Source organism: Hyperolius riggenbachi, chromosome 5 (assembly GCF_040937935.1).
Source record: "Hyperolius riggenbachi isolate aHypRig1 chromosome 5, aHypRig1.pri, whole genome shotgun sequence".
Classification (NCBI taxonomy): Eukaryota; Metazoa; Chordata; class Amphibia; order Anura; family Hyperoliidae; genus Hyperolius; species Hyperolius riggenbachi.
Window position 1 is genome coordinate 426,780,687 of NC_090650.1, and position 21,049 is coordinate 426,801,735.

Here is a 21,049-nt window from a genome sequence, read left to right on the forward strand (position 1 = left end):
GGTTTTATATTAATTATGCATACAAAGTTTAATTTAAAAAAAATAGCTAAATACACTGAAGTTTTTGTGTTACAAAATTTAAAAATATTGCATGAGTTCACAGTTTCTTACGTCGTTCTCAGCAATCACCAATGGCTGCTCACTACCCCTTCCCACCAACCCTGTTAGTCTGAAACCATTGATGGGCTGACAGTCACCACCAGGAGGGCGTGGTTTCATCTTACAAATTAACAATACCCCTCCTCCTACACACTAATGTGGATTGAGCTTGCCTTTGCTGACCAGCATTATCAGATTGTTTTGGAAGTGCAATAAACTGTGTAAACAAAGGAAGACAAGTTCCTGCTCCATCCAGGGGGAAACAGATAACTATCTCTCCTTTATTTGCTCACTAATGACTTAATTAGGAGTCAATCTGATGATTTGTCAGAAAGCAGGCAATCAGTTCGCTTCAGTGAAGTGTAACTACTCATTCAAAAGACATCAGAGCAGTCTTTCACGTTCATTTTTTACGGTGTTTAACGCATTAGAGCAAACATTTAATTTTGAGTGTAACCCCATTTTAAAATGTAGTTGCACAATGGCTATCATTCATAAAGCATTTCCGCATGCGGAAATGCTAAAAACAGCTGACTTTACCGACCACTCGGCAAAGTCAGCATTCATAAAGGCTCTTTCCGCATGAAAAAATGACACTAACGAGCAGAGTGATAAATCACCGCCTTGTGCGGTGATTATCGGAACAAATGTAGCAAAATGTTCATTCATGAAGAACACCGCAAGCGGTGTCAGGTCGGGAAGTCCCGCTCCCTCTGATGTGGCGATACCAATGCAAGTGAATGGAGACACACAGACCTCCCAGGCAGCTGCAGCAGCGCGGAACACGGAGAAATGTATCAACTCTGCAGCTTCCGTGTCTCCACCTGCCTACCGCCTGCCTATCGCCAGCCTAGTTCGGGGAATCTCCGCAGTGCTTCCGCACATGGATACTTTTTTATGAATGCCCACCCAGAAGTCTAAAACACCGCCAGCGGTGTTTTCCCGCACTGATTCCCCTTACCGACAGCCTCTTTATGAATGATACCCATTTTCTACTACCAGCGTGTGGTGTTGGTCCTCTCATCTGGGATTCAGCCAATTCTTCCCTATAGATAGGCTGTTCCTAACTGATCCCTTTCTCCTTACTTATGTCTGACGAATCGATAGCATCACCCTTAAAATAATCCTTTCCTGATTCAAAGTACAGCCCTTCCTGATACCTAACCCTCCCCCTACCCCCTCCCCCCCCCTACATACAACCCTTCCAAGTGTCCAAGCCTATCATCCTCCTATTGTGAACTCTGCCTGATGCCTAACCATACCCTGCCCCCAACATACAGCCCTTCCTAATGCCCAACCCATACCTTCTACCCCTCAAGGCCTTTTCCTGTCTGGTGACCTGCACTGCATTGTAAAGGGAACCTGAAGTGAGAGGAAAATAAACGTTCCCAGCTTCATTCCATTATGAACAATGCCAGTTTTTATTATTTTTCAGTCTTTATCTAGCACCAGCATCTTCCGCACCGCTGTACTGACTATATTGTCTTGTCACTAACTGTCCCTCAGAGGGGCTCACAATCTAATCCCTACTCCCTATCATCATACGTCTATGTATATATCATGTAGTGCATGTGTCATAGTCTAGGGCAATTTAGGGGGAAGCCAATTAACTTATGTGCATGTTTTTGGGATGTGGGAGGAAACTGGAGTGCCCAGAGGAAACCCACACAGACACGGGGAGAACATCGGGGCGTAACAATAGACCCTGCAAGGGATGCAGCTTCAGGGTAACACATAAGCTGGAGGGGCCCTGTGGAGAGACAAACAACTAAGATTTTGGAGATAAAAGGCTTTCTGCTCTCTGCACAATTGTTCTAATGATGACATCTACAAGTTTTGTAGACAAAGATTTGTAGACAGTCCCTATTTAGTCTGCAGCAGGGTCTTGTGTACAGTGCCCAGCCCCCAACTTCTCTACCCCTCCCCCAGTGCTCTGTACTGTAGTGATGCTGGAGAAGTCTGCAGAGACAGTACTGCTCCATCAGAGATGGACAGAGTGAGTGTAATAAGCGGAGGCTGGGAGCACACTCATGTGTCTGTTTTCTGTATGCGTTTACTGCACACCAAGGGCTTGATTCACTAAACCGTGATAATTGAAATTACGGTGCGCTAGCAACTTTACTCGTGTTATAACGCTAGCTCGACTGTGATATCAGTTATCACAGTTTAGTAAATCAAGCCCCATGTGTGTCTGTATGTGTGAAAACACGCACGTTTTATCACAGAAGCTCATGTAATTGATAGAGAAAATGTGCGCAGTGCCTCACTGCTGCCTCTTTTTATCTGCATGGGAAAAACACATTTAAGTGGGGGCCCCATCCAAAGTTTTGCAGGGGGACCCAGTAATTTCTAGTTACACCCCTGGAGAACATACAAACTCCTTGCAGATAGTGCCCGGGCTGAACCAGGGATCTAGTGCTTCAATATATTTGTTTTTGAGTGATACCCTTGCAACAAGCATGCAACCAGCGGAGTCAGAGCAGAGACACAGCATCTGACCTGCTAGAGCTTAGAGTTTGGCCTAGTTTCAGAAGAGTTCATGTTTGTTTAACCACTTTACCCCCGCGCGTACGGATTTCTCCGCCCCTTTTTCCATCCTTTCACCCCCAGGGACGGAGAAATCCGTACTTTGCGCACTCCCGCCGCTGTCCGCGCTCCCGCTCGTAAACACGCCGCCCGCCGCTAGTAAACACGCCACCGCCCGCTCGCCCAGAGATCAACGAACGGGAAAATCCATTCCCGTTCGTTGATCTAAGCCCCGCAATGATCTGCTGCCGCTCGGCTGAGCAGCGCGATCATTGTGAAAAAATAACAAAGTCCCAGCCTCTTTCTACTTCCTGCAAGCGTCCGGAAGGACGCTTGCAGGTCGCATGAAACAAATTGGTAATGTTGCCATCTTGTGGCCAAATAGTAAAACTACACCCTAACCATTTTTTACACACAAATAAACTTGTTTTACACAAAAAATTAACTCCTTACCTCCCACACTCCCCAATTATTTTTTTTTTGTTATTAAAAAAAAAATACACAATTTACAATTTAAAAAAAATACATAAATAGTTACCTTAGGGACTGAACTTTTTAAATATTTATGTCAAGAGGGTATAACACTGTTACTTTATAAACTATGGGCTTGTAATTAGGGATGGACGCAAAACTGAAAAAAATGCACCTTTATTTCCAACTAAAATATTGGCGGCAAACATTGTGATAGGGACATAATTTAAACGGTTTTATAACCGGGATAAATAGGCATATACATTTTATGGGTTTTAATTACAGTAGCATGCATTATTTAAAAACTATAAAGGCCGAAAACTGAAAAATAATAATTTTTTTCCCACATTTTTTCCTATTTTCCCATTAAAACACATTTAGAATAAAATTATTCTTGGCATAATGTCCCACCTAAAGAAAGCCTAATTGGTGGCGAAAAAAACAAGATATAGTTCATTTCATTGCGATAAGTAATGATAAAATTATAGAAGAATGAATGGAAGGAGCGCTGAAAGGTGAAAATTGCTCTGGTGGTCAGGGGGTAAAACCCCTCAGTTGGGAAGTGGTTAAGGTAGGGGAAGTTTAAATTAAAGAGGAACTGTCACGAAAATCTTAAAATTTAAAACACATACAAATAAGAAGTACATTTCTCCCAGAGTAGAACGAGCCATAAATTACTCCCCTCCTATGTTGCTGTCACCTACTCTACAGTAGGTAGTAGAAATCTGACATTACCGACGGATTTTGGCCTAGTCCATCTCTCCATAGGGGATTCTCAGCATGGCCTTTATTCTTTATAAAGACATTCCCTGAAAAAGATTTATACAAAGATGCTGGCCAGCCTCACTGCTCGCTGCACACTATTTTGACAGTTGGACGGAGAAACTGCCATTCACTAAGTGCTTTTAAAAATAAAGAAAACCCTGATAACCCCCCTATGAGAAGATGGGCTAGTCCAAAATCTGTCGGTAATGACAGATTTCTACTTCCTATTGTAAGTGACAGCAACATGGGGCAAAAGTAATTTATGGCTCATTTTACTCTGGGAGAAATGTACTTCTTATTTGTATGTGTTTTAAATTTTAAGATTTTCACAACAGTTTCTCTTTAAAGGGACTCCGAGCTCTAAATAAAAATGAAATCGGTACTCACCTGGGGCTTTCTGCAGCCCAGTGTAGGTCGGGAGGTCTCACGGCGTCCATCTGGCTCTTCTCCCAGGGCCTGGCCAGAAATGGCTGCCCGGCGGCTCCCGGCGACACTGGGCCCGAGTGTCGGGCTCCTTCTTCCTGAAACGTCACGTCTGTCGTCACTACGCCGGCCGCCACGCGTCATCACGACGGCCGGCGTGACAGTACTGCGCAAGTGCGATTGGATCCCTTTAGACACTAAGTACCTGTGTCCACTGTGCACTGCTTGCATCTTGTGAGATGTGATGCCAGCACAGCTGCCATGTACAGCTATAGTGATTCAGATGCGGGATGCAAAAAAAATGCAGCATGCCCTCAGATTATTTCCCACATACCAATTGGATGGCCGTTAATTGATTTCAATAGCTTGAATTTTCACCATTCGAATCACATGCAGCAAAATGCTGTGCAGCAGTCTATTGTCCTTATTGCTGATGGTCTTGGTCCAGAGCGCTTTATAACTGGGTGACAGCTATCAGCTGCAGTGCATCAACATAGGGATGGTCGTAGTCAGCCAACTTCGATACGCTGGAACTACACGTAGTTTTACGCAATTACGATTCGCCAAACTACGGCTTCAAAATCAAATATTCGCTTTGTATGCATTTCTTAGACTACGCGTTAAAATACGCAATTACGCGTAGTGAGCAGCGTAGTGTATGCGGATGCTTATGCCCCTATGCAGAAAATTGTACGCATTAATTCCTCTTTAAATGCTTACAATGGGTACACTTCTATGCGTACATTCCCCTTTCCAGTGTGTAATTTTGTAAGGGAAATTAGACGTGAGTAACGCATTCGTATTCACTGCGCAATACACGTGTTAACTGCATAGCGGGCATAAACTACACGTAGCAGTAATTCACTACACGTACGGTAAATTCGTAAGCGTACTTTTGAAACTTCACCTACGAACTACGATGCGTAGATGTGAACAACGATACGTAAATTTGCACTGGCATAGTTTCTGCTCATCCCTGGGAGTAACAATCACCCCTGCAAGGGATGCAGCTACAGGAGGGGGGGATTGAGAAGCCGAAAGGGAGCCCTCACAGGGGCATTTTGAGGGGCAGGAGAGGCGCAGCACAAGGAGAGGGAGCAGGACCAAAACCATCAACAATAAAGACGATGGAAGGCGAGTTCTATAGCAGAACGTAATTGTGGTAAATTCGTTATCTGCATTTAAAGTGAACCTGAGGTACAGTAAGTGATATGGAGGCTTCCTGGCAGTCCTGTTGATCTTCTGGTATCTGTAGTGTCCCAACCCTGAAACAAGCATGTGGCGAATCCCATCAGACCTGAGTCAGGGTATTTGATCCGCATGCTTGTTCAGGGTCTATGGCTAAAAGTATTAGAGTTAGAGGACCAGGGGGACAGCCATGCAACTTGCATTGTTTAAATGGAAATAAATATGGCAGCCTCCATATCCCTCTCTCCTCCCTTTTAGGAGGGGCTTGGATGCTTTTGTTGCAGTGAAGGACAGCCGTGGCTTTTATTACTAGATAATTCCCAGTGGCAGGTGCTCTTGAAATTTCCGGAATGTTGCACAAACTGTGGCCGGAAGAAGCCGCTTGTGGCGGCGACTCGCGATGGCCTCCGGCACTCATGCCCTCTTGTCCTGCTCCACTCGGGTAAGCCTCCAGTCCTACACGTTCACCTCTGATGGTTCACTTTCCTTCTTGAGCGTCCATCACCTCCCATGGTTTTGCAGTGCACCTGGCCCTGCTGGTCTTCACTCACTGACCCCTCCTTCATCATATACATCGCCCTGGATTGTTCTGTGCAGGGTGTCTATGTGCACTTCCAGACATTTTCTTATGTCTTGTACTCTATCACTGATTCTTCACCTTTAGCTGTCCGAGTGCAGATTAGTGGTCACATCATTGTCCATGTATATTAATAGTATTGCTGTACTGTATATCATGAGGGCATATATCATTGAATTATATTGTGCCATTGTTTTTATGGTTTTAATTGCTGTTATGGATCAATAAAGGCTATTTTGTATTTTCCCTATACTTGTGGTGCGGTCATTGCATGGCCATACTTTTCTCTCTTTTGTAGTTTCATTCAGTGGTTGCTTGGCCTTTCTGCACACGTGTGAGGTTATATCTGTGTTATTTTTTTAGCCTGTTATATACAATGTATACTGTTGATGGTGCTTGTCCGATTTTCGTGGTTTCATGTTGCACAAACTGTGTCCGATCTTATTTTCAGAATGCTGCCAGTTGGAGGTGCTCTTATGTTTTTTTAACCTTTTTATGGCCAACTGGGATGTGTGAGGGTGCAGGCTAGTGTTGTACACATATTATTATATTGTTATTCATATTTTTTATTATTTTTATGGGTTGAACGGATGTCTTTTTTTAATCATCTATGTAATTATATGTAAATTTGTAACATATAAAATCATTTTTTTCTAAGATTTTGTTTTTTTTTCATAGTGTCCCTTTAAAGGGAATCTGAAGTGAAAATAAAGTTATGATATCATGATTTGTATATGTAGTGCAGCTAAGAAATAGAACATTAGTTGCAGCAAAGATATGAGTCTCATATTGTTTCTAGTACAAGAGGAGTTAAGAAACTTCAGTTTTTTTCTGTGCAAAAGAGCCTCTCTGAGCTCTCCGACTAATTTAGTCAGAGAGCAATGCTGTTTTCTGAAGCACTTATTTTAACCTTCCTCTAACTGTTTCTTGTTTGGTTAAGGTGTTGCTAACGAACCTTTGCACTTTCCTACTCTGTTTCATAGTTTAAAATACAGAGTATTATTTGTAAACAGCAAATATTAGAGAATGATGCAAGGAAAAAAAAGAAAGCTATATAACTGAAACTAAAAATATGAGACTGTTTTCTTTGCTACTTATGTTCTATTAATTATCCCCACTACACATACAATTCATTATATCATACTTTTTTCACTTTAGTGTTCCTTTAAGAACTGTTTATGCACATGCCAAATGTAGCTACTGAGGCCTGCTTAGGTGACATTGTGTGACTTACAACGGCCTTTATTGTGTCACAGATCAGATGAAAACTACATACGATGCCCCGCCAAGCAAGAATGACTCCCACCCCGAGGAAGGGCACAAGTCAGGCATACTTGACAGCACGCAAGAACCCACGAAGGCCCAGCAACAGCCTCCCTTAATCAAGCATGCGGCCAAAATGATTCTTACCCTGCTGGATTCCATGACAGGTGATCTGATCGCTACCACTGACTTCCTTAACTGATTTCTTCTTTCCTCGCTCTGCTGCAGACAGGCTTACGCCACATACCTTTCATGCAGGAATATTATTTATGTCATTTACCATTTTAAAAGAAGGCTAGACTTCAATTTAATACAGAACTCCAGGCATCAATTTTAAATAAGCTCTATTTAGGCGGTGGAATAGCCTTTTCGAAAATGCAGCTGAATTCTTGAAAGACCGCTGGCGTGTTCATAAAATAAATGGGGGAAAAGTACATAGAATAGAAGCTCATCATTTCCTAAGAGGGAAACTAGTTTCTGAGATGAGAAGTTGCAGTGCAGTGCAGAGGCGTATCTACAGGGGTGCAGGCATGGCATGAGCCATGTGCGCCTCTTACTAGGGTTGGTGTTCTCCATACAGATTCTAGTTTTTATCTGGGAGATATTCTGCTACCCGGTTCTATCTTTTGGGGGTACAACTGCCTGTTATTTGGGGGATATGTATAGGCTGACCTATTTCAATACTGTTATAGGCCATGCTTCACTTCAACGTGGACACAACCAATTCAACCAAGACTACACTCAATGTCAATGTTTGCCATAGGCACCATTTTTTTTCCTAAATACGCCTCTGGAGCAGTGAGCTAAGTATCTGCCCTTTCTACTGATTTCACTGAATGAGATCTGGGGCTCAATTAACTAAAGGGTGCTAAGTGTTAGCACAGCAGTGAAAAGCCGCTTTGCACGTGCAAACTACTTAGCACCAAAGTTTGCACGTGTAAAACCTTTACACTCGAGTTAGCACATACAAAGCCTTTACACTGGAGTTAGCACATGCAAAGCCTTTACACTCGAGTTAGCACATGCAAAGCCTTTACACTCGAGTTAGTACATGCAAAGCCTTTACACTCGAGTTAGCACATGCAAAGCCTTTACACTCGAGTTAGCACATGCAAAGCCTTTACACTCGAGTTAGCACATGCAAAACCTTTACCCTTGAGTTTGCACGTGCAAAGCCTTTACACTCGAGTTAGCACATGCAAAGCCTTTACACTCAAGTTAGTACATGCAAAGCCTTTACACTTGAATTTGCACGTGCAAAGCCTTTACACTTGAATTTGCACGTGCAAAGCCTTTACACGTAATAACTAAGTTATCACGCTTTAGTGAATCAAGCCCCTAGTCTCTGTAAGTACCCACCCACAAAGCTGAGATTTTCTATTCAGGAATCAGCAGCCAAGAATCACATGATTCAAATTTGAGACACATTTTTAAGGTGTAGACTAAAGGTGTCCATTAAAGCACACCTGAAAAGACTAAAAAAATGGGGCTTTTACTTACCTGGGGCTTACCAGCCCTCCATTGTGTTTTAGGTTTCTTTGTTTTGCCTGGGTCCTCAACCATTAAGCTGCTGTAATGTCCAAAGTATCTGTAATCACATTTAGGCCAGATCCACACTTTAAACGCTTTTGTGAGCGCATGTGTTTGATTAGTGCTTGCTGAGTGCTTGTTAAAAAACCGCACCCATTCACTTTCATTAAAATCGCGGTAAAAACTGATTTTAATAAATGAGAATGGGAGCAATTTTTTATCACGTGCTCAGCAAGCGCTAGTCAAATGCAAGCGCTCACAAAAGTGCTTATAGGGCTCGATTCACAAAGCGGTGCTAACCCAGTTTGAGACTTTAGGCGTGATAACCATTGCACCACGCTGGTGAAAAGCCAGTTTAGGCGTGATAAGTTTATGTGTGATAAGTTTAGGCATGATAAGTTTAGGCATGCTAAGTTTAGATAAGTGTAGATAGTGTGCAAAGTCCCGCAAGCAAAGCAGCGCCATTAAACTCTATGCGAAGTGCACCAGACTTTGCTAGCGCAAAACTTTTGATCAGATGTGCACTGCGGCGCTAACCCAGTTGGTGCTTAAACTTATCACACCTAAACTTATCATGCCTAAACTGAGTTTAGGCGTGATAAAGGGCTTTTCACCAGCGTGCTAACTGTTAGCACCGCTTTGTGAATCAGGCCCCTAGTGTGGATCTGGCCATGATAGTCTATAGTGCTGCTGCATTTTCAGGAGGCATATGCAGTTTTGCATAGAGTTAAAAAAAGGATACAACCTGCACTACATTCCCACGCAATGCTTGCAGTCTTCAATAGAAATTAATGGCTACTGTAAAAAAAAAAAAATGAAAATAACACTAGTTAAAACGCCCTGCAAATTGCACAATTGTGGTGTAAAACGCTTGCGCGGAATCATCTGTGATCACTGCAGGTACAAGTATGGTCCCATTATTTGAGCCTGTTCAGGTGTGCTTTAACAGTGCTATTTTTAGTGAAAAATCGTATTTTCAAAGCAATAATTCAGAACCACAGCATTAAAAGACAATTGAAGGGTTGGGGGCTGCCATATTTATTTCCTTTTAAGCAATACCAGTTGCCTGGCTGTCCTGTTGATCCTCTGTCTCTGAGGGCCCGTTTCCACTAGAGCGAATCTGCCTGCGTTTCCTGCATGCAGATTTGCACAGACAATACAAGTGAATGGGACTGTTTCCACTTGTCAGGATTTCTGAGCGTTTTTCTGTGCAGAAAAAATCTGCACGGCAGAGCCCTCTGCGGTGTGCGATTTGCATACAATGTATTTAATAGGAAATTCGCATGCATTTTCGTATGCGAATTTTACCGCAAATTTGCGGGCGTTTTCACATAAAATCAATATAAAAGCCCACAGGCACTGACATGGTTAAATTCGCATACTCATTAACATATGCGAAAACGCCCGCAAATTCGCGGTAAAATTCGCATCCGCATGCAAATTCGTTTTTGCTTTTTCTGCGACTAATTCGCACCGCACAAGTGGAAATGGGCCCTAAAAGGAAATATGTCTGCCTCCTAAAACTTTTAGCCATAGCCCCGAACAAGCATGCGGCAGATCAGGTGTCTCTGACGTTATTGTCAGATCTGACGAGATTAGGTGCATACTTGTTTCCAGGTGGGATTCAGACACTACTGCAGCCAAATAGATCAGCAGGACTGCCAAAGCCCAAAAGGAAATAAATATGGCAGCCTCCATATACCTCTTACTGCAGTTGTCTTTTTAAAGGGCAGTCTGTATAAGAAGATTGTGGGTGGGCACACCATCGTCCAGAAGTTGGGTGCTTAATACTTAACACTAAGGCTGAACACATTACCTCCTTAGCGCCGGAGGTCTTCCGATCTCTAAGAGCTCCATGCTACTTCCTGTTTACACAGGAAGTTACATGAAGCACTTAGTGATCGGAGACCTCCGGCGCTAATGAGGTATGTGTTTAGCTTGCCGCCGCCGCCCGCTGCCACCAATGATTGCAGGAGGGAAAGCGCTGTGAAGAGAGCCCGAGGTGAGGGAGGGGGGGAATGTCCCCCCTCCCCACCGATCTCCCCACCGATCCTGCCCCACAAAAGTCCCTGAGTGGGCCCTAGAGAGGTGGGGGAGGGGCCCGGATTTTTTTTTTTTTGCAGGGGGGCCCGGGAATTTCTAGGTACGCTCCTGCATATATCCACAAAAAGTTGGCAACAATTGCTTCGGGGGCCTTGCAGAATGATACATTGGGTCTGTCTGATGTGGATAAATCGTGATTTACACATGTATGTTTACGTTATGGACTTGAAGATGACATCATTGCTTGATCACTGGTTTGGGTGGGGTATCATAGGATTGAGAGAGTAGTATATATATATATATATTTAGGCTTCCTGGATGTATCCTTTAAAGAAATCCAAACTATCTATATATATATATATATATAAAATTGGATGTATGTGTGTGTGTATGTATGTGCCGCCCGCGATCACTCAAAAATAGCTTGACCGATTTGAACGAAAGTTGGTACACAGATCTCTTACTACCTGGGATGATATGTTCTGGGGGTCTCGCGGCCCCCCTGCACACCTGGGCGGAGCTACAAACAGCAAATCAGATTTCACCCATTTATGTCAACGGAAAAAATGTAAAAGGCTGCTATTCTCACAGTAATCAAGCCAGAGTCCCCACACTTGGCACAGTTGGTCACTTGGTGACCGAGATTAAAAATCCAGGAAAAGAGGGCGGAGCATAAAACAGCCAATCCAATTTCATCCATTCATTTTTAAATGGGAAAATGTAAACTGCAGCCATTAGACGGTTAATTGCAGGTTTCTCAAACTTGCCACACTTGGTCACTGGGTGAATGAGATTAAGATTCAGGAAAGTGGGTGGAGCCTACAACAGCCAATCAAAATTCACCTATTGATTTTCAAGGGGAATATTTAAACTGCCGCCATTCCTACACTGTTAATGGCAGAGGAACTTGCTACAGTCGGTCATTGTGTGACTGGGGTTCAAATTCACTAAAGGGGCGGGGTCACAAACAGCCAATCAGATTTCTTTGCTGGATGAACTGCTTCCACTCACACATTTTTGATGCCAGGATCCTGAAAGCTCACAAACTCGGTCATTGAGTGACTGTGTGTCAAGGTTACAAAAAGTGGGCGAAGCCAAAAACAAATTTCACTGGGAAAATATAAACTGCAGCCATTCTTACACTGTTAGTGGCAAGGTACTCAAACTTTGCACAGTTGGTCACTGGGTGATTGGGATTAATATTCAGGAAAATCGGTGGAGCCTACAACAATCAATCAATATTCACCTCTTGATTTTCAATGGGAATATTTAAATTGCTGCCATTATTACACTGTTAATAGCAGGTGCCTCAAACCTGGTACAGTTGGTCACTGGGTGACTGGGGTTCAAATTCAGAAAGGGGGCAGAGCCGCAAACAGCCAATCAGATTTGATTTATTTCAATGGGAATATACAAATGATTGATTCCAAGGTCCCCAAAGCTCATAAACTTGGTAATTGAATGACTGCATGTCAAAGTTAGAAAAAGTGGATGGCGTCAACAACTCCAGTTTTTTTTACATGGAAAAATATAAACTGCAACCATTCTTACGCTGTTAATGGCAGGGTTCCAAAACTTGACACAGGTGGCCACTGGGTGACTGTGATTAATATTTAGAAAGTGGGCGGAGCCTACAACAGCCAATCAAAATACACCTATGGATTTTCAAGGGTAATATTTACATTGCTACCATTCTTATACTGTTAATGGCAGAGGCCTCAAACCTGATACAGTCAGTCATTGAGTGACTGGGGTCCAAATTAACTAAAGGGGATTGAGCCACAAACAGCCAATCAGATTTGTTAGATTGATTTCAGCCATTCTGTTATTGGCAGGGTTTCAAACCTCACACAGTTGGTCACTGAATGACTGGGATTAATATTCAGGAAAGTGGGTGGAGCCTCACCAAACAGCCAATTAAAATTCACCTATTGATTTTCAAGGGGAATATTTACATTGCTACAATTCTTACACTTTTAATGTCGGATGCCTCAAATCTGGTACAGTCAGTCACTGGGAGACTGGGGTTTACATTTTGAAAAGGGGGCAGGCTACAAACCGCCAATCAGATTTGTTTAATTTCAATGGAAAAATGTAACTTTTTGATGCTAAGGACCCCAAAGCTCATAAACTTGGTCATTGAGTGACTGTATGTCAAGATTACAAAAACTGGTTGGAGTCAAAAAGAGATTTCCCTGGGAAAATGTAAACTGCAGCCCCTCTTCACTGTTAATGGCAGGGTTCTCAAACTTTGCACAGTTGATGACTGGGATTAATATTCAGAAAAGTGGGTGGAGCCTAAAAAAAGCCAATCAATATTCACCTGTTGATTTTCAAGGGGAATATTAAAATTGCTGCCATTCTTTCACTGTTAATGGCACAAGCCTCAAACATGGTACAGTTGGTCATTGGGTCACTGGGGTTCAAATTCAGAAAAAGGGGTAGAGCCACACACAGCCCACCAGATTTGTTTTTATTGATGTCAAGGACCCGAAAGCTCACAAACTTGTTCATTGAGTGACTGTGTGCCCAGGTTACAAAAAGTGGGCAGAGGCCAAAACACATTTCACTGGGCCTATACTTACACTGTTAATGGCAGGGTTCTCAAACTTTGCCCAGATGGTCACTGGATGACTGAGATTAATATTCAGGGAAGTGGGTGGAGCCTATAATAGCCAATCAAAATTCTCCTGTTGATTTTCAAGGGGAATATTTAAATTGCTGCCATTTTAACACTGTTAATAGCAGATGCCTCAATTCTCCTATAGTTAAGTCATTGGGTGACTGAGGTATAAACACTGGAGAGGGGTGGAGTCACACACCGTTCATCTGATTTATTTAATTTCTATGGAAATATACAAATTATTGATGCCAAAGCTCACAAAATTGAGTGTTTGTGTGTTAGGGTTAGAAAAGTGGGTGGAGCCGACACCAGCCAAAGGCATACCCGGGCAACGCCGGATCATCAGCTAGTTCCCAATATTGAAATCAGTTGCTATTGCATCTATAAAAAAATTGCAGAACCACTGAACCAGTTCTGTAAAGAAACGATAGATTCAGGGATTGTTCAGGATCAAATTGGCCTACCAGCGTCTGTGTTTCCATACAATAGGATCTGAATAATCTGACTGAAGAAGATATGATCATTCCATTGAAATTAAGCTGCACCTTTAGAAATCCATACTAATTGCAATTTCAATGACTAGTATTGTTATGGGGCATTTAGATATTAATAATTTGTAATCGGAATGCTGGAGCGTAGAGATGGTTAATGAGATGCTAATTATTTTGGCTTGTATGCAAATTACATGCAAATGTATGCAGCTCAGACTTCCTGGTGAATTGTTTACATAGTTGCTAGCGGCTCTTTTGAATCTCATAGAATAGTCACCTGTTCAAATGAATTGCATTTTTTCAGTGAATTATTCTGTCTACCACACTATATACCAGTGGTCCTTAAACTAAGACCTGCGGGCCGATTGCGGCCCCCCTAGGCTTTTTCACTGGCCCCCAAACCAAAATGTATAACCTATAGATGCGGCCCTCTGCACCCTTAAATATCAGTGGCCCACATATAGAATAGCAGTGCTGGGACCACCCATCCACATACTGTAGAAGCCAGCAAGCAGTAATTCACTGGCTTCCAATCCTATTCTGCATCAGGTGACACTGCTGACCCGCTGACACTAGATGGCAGGTTGTCACCCGGGTATGCTTCACTGTCTGGTGCACAAAGACGTTCTTCGGGCGTCACATGACTGAATGGCTGCTGCTGGGAGTTCTCCTCCAGGCATGATTGGGGGAATCAATACCTAGATTCAAGGTAATGTTTTTCAACATCATTTTATGTATGTCCCAGACTCCCAGTAGTCTGAAGTATGTTGGCCCAGATTATTTGAACATCCTACCCAGCCCTTCAGAGATGAACTTGGTCACCTGATCAAACTGATCACATTTCTCTGTGAAATTCCTTTAAAGTGGCGGAAAATTAAGCATTTCTTCTTTGCTCTAAAAGATTATTTACAGCATAATATCTACTACCACAAAAATGTGTAGCAGAACAGCATTCAAATAGTTAAACCCAGCACTTTGTTCTTCACTGGAAAGCTCCTTGCTTCAGTGGAGAGCTTCTGGCTAAACCCAAAGAGGTGATCACATTATTTTTGTTTTTGTTCCTTTGACAGATACATTTGGTAGGCTTTAGCAAAGTACTAAAACTGAGCTGTGCTGAGTTGAGAAGCAGAAAGAGCTGAGAAGTGATCACTAGATAGATTTTAATATATAAATACAGCATCTATACAATACAAAGCTATGGAAGATTTAAGAACATATAAACTGTTCTAAATTGGGACTTTGTAATTTGCACAGAAGAAAATATGACAACTGTAAGGGTTATAAAAAGTAGAAAAACACAATTGAATTGAATGTTATGTCAGAGTTTTATCCCACTTTAAAGAGAATCTGTATTGTTAAAATCGCACAAAAGTAAACATACCAGTGCGTTAGGGGACATCTCCTATTCCCCTCTGACACAATTTCGCTGCTCCCCGCCGCATTAAAAGTGGTTAAAAACAGTTTTAAAAAGTTTGTTTATAAACAAACAAAATGGCCACCAAAACAGGAAGTAGGTTGATGTACAGTATGTCCACACATAGAAAATACATCCATACACAAGCAGGCTGTATACAACCTTCCTTTTGAATCTCAAGAGATCATTTGTGTGTTTCTTTTCCCCTGCAGCTATCTTCCACTGAAGTGTCAGGCTGTTTCTTCCTGTAGAGTGCAGACAGCTCTGCCTGTATGTAATTCCTCAGTATGTGAAAGCCCAGCCAGCTCAGGGGAGGATTTATCCAGCTTGTAAAAGATAATAGAGCAGAGCGAAGCTAAATAACACACAGGCAGTGTGCAGAGAGGGGCCAGGAGGGGGGAGATGCATCACAGAACCACAACACTGAAGAACTTGGCAGCCTTCCAGACACAGGCTGACAAGTCTGACAAGAGAGAGATAAGTTGATTTATTACAGAGATGGTGATAGTAGAACGTGCTGCAGTAAGCCAGAGCACATTAGAATAGATTTTGGAACTTGTAGGATGGAAGAAAACCGGATGAAATTTTTGTTACGGAGTCTCTTTAAAGAGGAACTCCAGTGACAATAACATAATTAAAAAAGTGCTTAATTTTTACAATAATTATGTATAAACAATTTAATCAGTGTTTGCCCATTGTAACATTTTTCCTCTCCCTGATTTACATTCTGACATTTATCACATGGTGACATTTTTACTGCTGGCAGGTGATCTCTGTGGTAGGAGCTGCTGCTTACTTTTTATGGCAGGTAGGAACAACAATGCAATGAGGCTCCCACAGTGTGATGTCAGCACCATGGTCCTGACATCACACCGTGGGAGGGGTTTCACCACAACATCAGCCATACAGAGCCCCCTGATGATCAGTTTGTGAAAAGGAAAATATTTCTCATGTCTAAGGGGGTATCAGCTACTGATTGGGATGAAGTTCATATCTTGGTTACGGTTTCTCTTTAATCACCCAGGTAGTTGGACAACCGGGAAGGCATAACACATGAGTGTGGGGTTGTGCTCCCTGCTCAATACCAACCCACGCGGCTTTTAATATTGGGGTGGTTGTGTGAGTGTGTGTGTGTGGGGGGAGTCCTTGCATAAAACCTTGCCTATTTTGAACAACCTTGCCCACTTTTATGGGCAAAGAAACTCTTTTTGGATGCCAGAGAGGGTATGGCGAGGCTGCAGCTCAACCCCCTGCTTCCAATCAGGATGGCACCTGCAGAGAGTGAGCTGTAATTCTGGCAGCCGGTATCGGTGATTGTAAGAGAGAGACTGTCTATCGGAGATTCAAAACTGGGAGCATTGTGGATCACAAGATTGAACTGCTTGGCAATAAAACTCATGTCACTTATGTTTACCTTATTATACCATTGGGGAAAAGCAGACTTGTCACTTGACACAAAGGGGATTGGAATCTTTTTTGTTTCGTTAAGTGGAATGTGGAAGTAACTGTCTTTCTAAATCAAAAAGCACCACTCCAGGAATAACCGCCACTTCTGTGATGTTGACCATATTAGAGAGACATTTCTCTTCCCACAATGCATCACAGATATCCAGCTGTGAAGGGTCTCGTTATCAAAGTGTGGATCAGCAGAACATCATCACAGCCACTTAAAAAGAACGTTTTTACATTGTTCTTCAACAAATTACTCAGCGGGTTCCTTTGTTATTAAGTGGCTGTTGAATGGGGAATATGAATGGGGAATAACTATCTCGTATAACCTCTGAAGTGGTGGTTTTTTAATTATTTTATTTGAAACTGAAAATGCATAAAAAAAAAAGTCCAACACAAATCGTCGTGTTTTTTATTAAGTTCAGGTCGTAATTAATTTGTGATTTTATCAAATATGAGTCTTGTATGATGTTTTTACTGTAACGTCATAGTGTACATACAGAGAACCCGAGGTGGGGTTCTGACAATGAAATCTGCATACATAGGCTGGGTCTGCCTATACAGCCAAGCCTCTGTTGCTATCCTCTGCGATCACCCATAAATCACAGCCGTGCTGTGCGGGCTTTGTTTACCTCTGTATTGTCAGTCTCGGTTCTCCCAACTTCCTGCAGAGCTCCGGTCCCCGCCCGCATCCCTTCCCTCCAATCAGCGGGGAGCTAAGGGATGCCGGCGGGGACCGGAGCTATGCAGGAGGCGGGAGGAGCAGCAGACTGACAGTACAGAGGAAACACAGCCCGCTGTGACACGCTGCGTGTCAGCAGCGCGGCTGTGATTTATGAGAGATAGCAGAGCGCAGGGGGGCTTAGGGGGGGACTGGATAGCAACAAAGGCTGGGCTGTATAGGCAGACCCAGCCTCTGTATGTGGATTTCATTATCAGAACCTTACCTCGGTTTCTCTTTAAGCCAGAGTTCCCCATATCCTGAAGGCCCACCAACAACAGTACATGTTTTGCAGAAAACCACAAACATGTACAGGTGGGGTAATTACTGTCTCAGCAGAGCTGATGAACTACCTCTATGGATTTCTACAAAACATGCACTGTTGGTGGGCCTTGAGGACAGGGTTGGGGAACACTGCTCTGGGCCATGTTCACAGTGACCGTTGTGATGCATTCCCTGTAATAGCAGAAACACAATGGATTGGGAAAGTGGTGTCACACATTACCCATGTGTTGCCTCACATGCAGTGAAACATACAGTCAATGAAACGTATACTGGAACTGTTAGCACATAGGTTTTGCAGTAATGTACTTCAAGCAATGAATTACCATGAGACACTCCGCAATGCACATACTGCACATAGCATGGGTGGTGAATTGCAGTGCAGTAAGCCGTGTTACAAAGCAGCCGTTACACCACACAACTGTGAACGTGGCCTTACTGTTATGTAAGCGTTGTGGTCTTTTCTAGGATTATGGTCCCTTAAGTGTAGAAATGTAGGTCTGACTCACGGAATAAAAGTATAGGGGTCGACTTATACACGAGTCATAAGCAACACTGAGCACACGGAGTGATGTGTGTACTAATAGTGACATTCCCATTTACAGCAATTTAGCCTTGATAAAGAAAATGCCAAGAAAATACAGGTCTGATAGTCTTGGCCACAACAATTAACAAGGAAAGGGACAGGAGGGAAATGCTGGGCTGCAGGAAGGGGAGTGAATAATTGTTGTATTTTGGGGCCTGGAGAAGGTAGTGGCTGCACTTATAGGGCAGAAGGGGTTAATGGCTGCAATACTGTATGCAGTGCAGTCATTATCCCCTCCTGAGCCCCAAGTTCAGCCATTAACTTTGCTGGGTAGACTTATACGTGAGTCAATAAAAAATTCCAGTTTAAGAGGCTCAAATATTGGAGTCGACTTTTACACAAGGTCGACTTATATTCAAGGATATACAGTAATTTATAAAATTGGAAATACTTGGTAGTATTAGACCAGTCAGAGAATTCAGTGATTTACAGTAGTATTTGAGTCTTGTGATTGGTCAATAATTACCACACCAATCTGATTTTCATGGAAACATTCTTCATTCTCTGATTGGTCCAATGCTTCTGTGTAAGGAGTATTTAGCCAATTAGAGTAACTATTCAGAAGTTTTGGAAAGTCGGAAATCGGATTACCGGTGGTAATCAGTAATCTGCATTTTCGTAAATTGGGATTTCCACAGATTGAGAAAATCTGCATTTTCGACCATCCCTACCAGTTAACCCTTTGTGATTGCTAACAAAACATGCACTGCTCTAGGGCATATTTGGCTAAAGGGGCCCATACACTGGTCGATTTTAGCCATCGATCGATCAATTATATAGAATAGATTGATAGATTGGAAATCGATTCCATCGATTCAGCTGACCGATCAATTTGCGGCCAATTTCGATCGATTTGATCTATCTGACTGGATGGAAAATCTAGGTCGATCTGCTGCTGACAGCAGATCGATGGCCCATAAAGTTGCTTTGGATCTAATGATCCAATAATGCATTTAGATCAATTTCCAATATATTTCCGATAGATTTTCATTCTGAAATCTATTGGGAATCTGTTCCTCGTGTGTGGCACACATCAGATAGATTCCTGACAGATTCAACCTGACAAGCATCTGACAGAAATTTATCTGATGGTCAAATCTGCTGCAAACCTATCAGTGTATGGCCACCTTTACTTGTTTCTTGGACAGTAATGTGCAGTATACTGACCTTCCCATTAAAGTCCCTCTTAAAGGGAACCAGAGACAAACGCATTTTAAAAATGAAAGAAAGATGTTATACATACCTGGGGCTTCCTCCAGCCCCATAAGCCTGGATTGCTCCCATGCCGCCGTCCTCCGCTGCCTCTATCGCCTGTACCGGGTCCCGTTAATTCCGGCGGATGCGGCCAGTTGTACTCATGCGCAGGTGCTTCCTCCAGCTCTGTACGCATGTGCCTGCGCAGTACGGAGGGAGCGCACTGCGCTTGCGTCGACTGGCTTGACTGGCCGAAATGTCGGGACCCGGTACCGGCGGACAGAGGCAGCGGAGAAAGTTGGCGTGGGAGCGATCCAGGCTGATGGGGCTGGAGGAAGCCCCAGGTATGTATAAATATGTTGATTTATTGTCTCTGGTTCTCTTTAAATGTAAATTTACTCTGAATCGCTTATATACAAAGTACCATCTATTATCTAATGATCCCTAGCTGCCCTGGTAGGTGACGGAACAAGCGACCCTTAATTGCTGATTGAGAGAACTATGCTTATGGTTTACCCATCCTTAATTATGTCCTTCAGTTCTCTGATTAGAGGTGTGTTTAAGACGGCTGATTTGTTTGGCAAAGCAACTCCTTGATAGAACATTTCTTACTTAGCAGAACCCTATTGTTAATTTTCCCGGGGGCGGTACCCCAAATCCAGCAGGTGCTCAACACCTTGTTGAACTTTAAATGGTTAATAAAGTCTTTGAGATTTCGGGATTCGATTTTTTAATGAGTACAATCTAAACAGAACTAATTTCTTTTGGATCATTACTTTCTCTAATAACAAAACTCTCTCTCTCTCTTTTTTTTCTTAATTCAAATCCTGGCAGACCTTTAATTGGTGACTCTCTGGAGCTTGGTAATTGCATACAATATCAGGTCTCTTTTGCTGTATACCTAATGGCCTCTGCAATTAAAGAAGAAATGGAGCTTAACCCCTCGGGCTGATCTGACTGAGACAAATCATTGACGTTCTCATTATTCAATCATTAAGTATTCCGATTTCGTTTTGTAGTGAGACATGACAGAAGTTGCTTAATGTCCGAAAACTTTTCTTTGGGACTTCGTCACTTGATTTGATCAGGAGTAGCAGTTAGGGAGTAGGCATGGGCTGGCTTCAGTTAAAGTGGAGCTGTCAGCCATATTATCTCAGTAAAAAAAACACATATATAGTTAGATACATACTTGCTCTACTTACATAACAGATGTGTTGATTTTTCTATAGTAAAAAAAAAATCCCTCTAAGGATTTTCCATTTTGTCTATCTTGAAGCCAATCCTGACACCATTTCTTCCCTTAGGACCCATTCACACTTGAAGTGCTTTTCTGCACGTTTTGCGATTGATTTGCGTTTTTTTTTAAATCGCTCCAATTCACTTTCATTAAAATCATGGTAAAAA

General features: G+C 42.6%; 1 protein-coding gene across 6 annotated transcripts in view; it reads left to right on the plus strand.

The window, feature by feature from the left end:
* LOC137517891 (KH domain-containing, RNA-binding, signal transduction-associated protein 3-like) overlaps positions 1-21,049 on the plus strand; it is a 228,071-nt gene that overhangs the window by 88,186 nt on the left and 118,836 nt on the right. For 4 of the 6 annotated variants that reach the window (XR_011020708.1, XM_068234960.1, XM_068234958.1 and 1 more), the window contains exon 2: positions 7,306-7,479. The exons of 1 other annotated variant lie outside the window; for it this stretch is intronic. Coding sequence is in view for 4 of the 5 variants with exons in the window: in XM_068234960.1 (XP_068091061.1) it covers positions 7,306-7,479 (174 nt within the window). In the remaining variant the exon portion in view is untranslated. Of the gene's footprint in view, positions 1-4,068; positions 4,091-7,305; positions 7,480-21,049 lie in introns of those variants that run through there. One more of the 6 variants, XM_068234961.1, reaches the window with a different exon arrangement.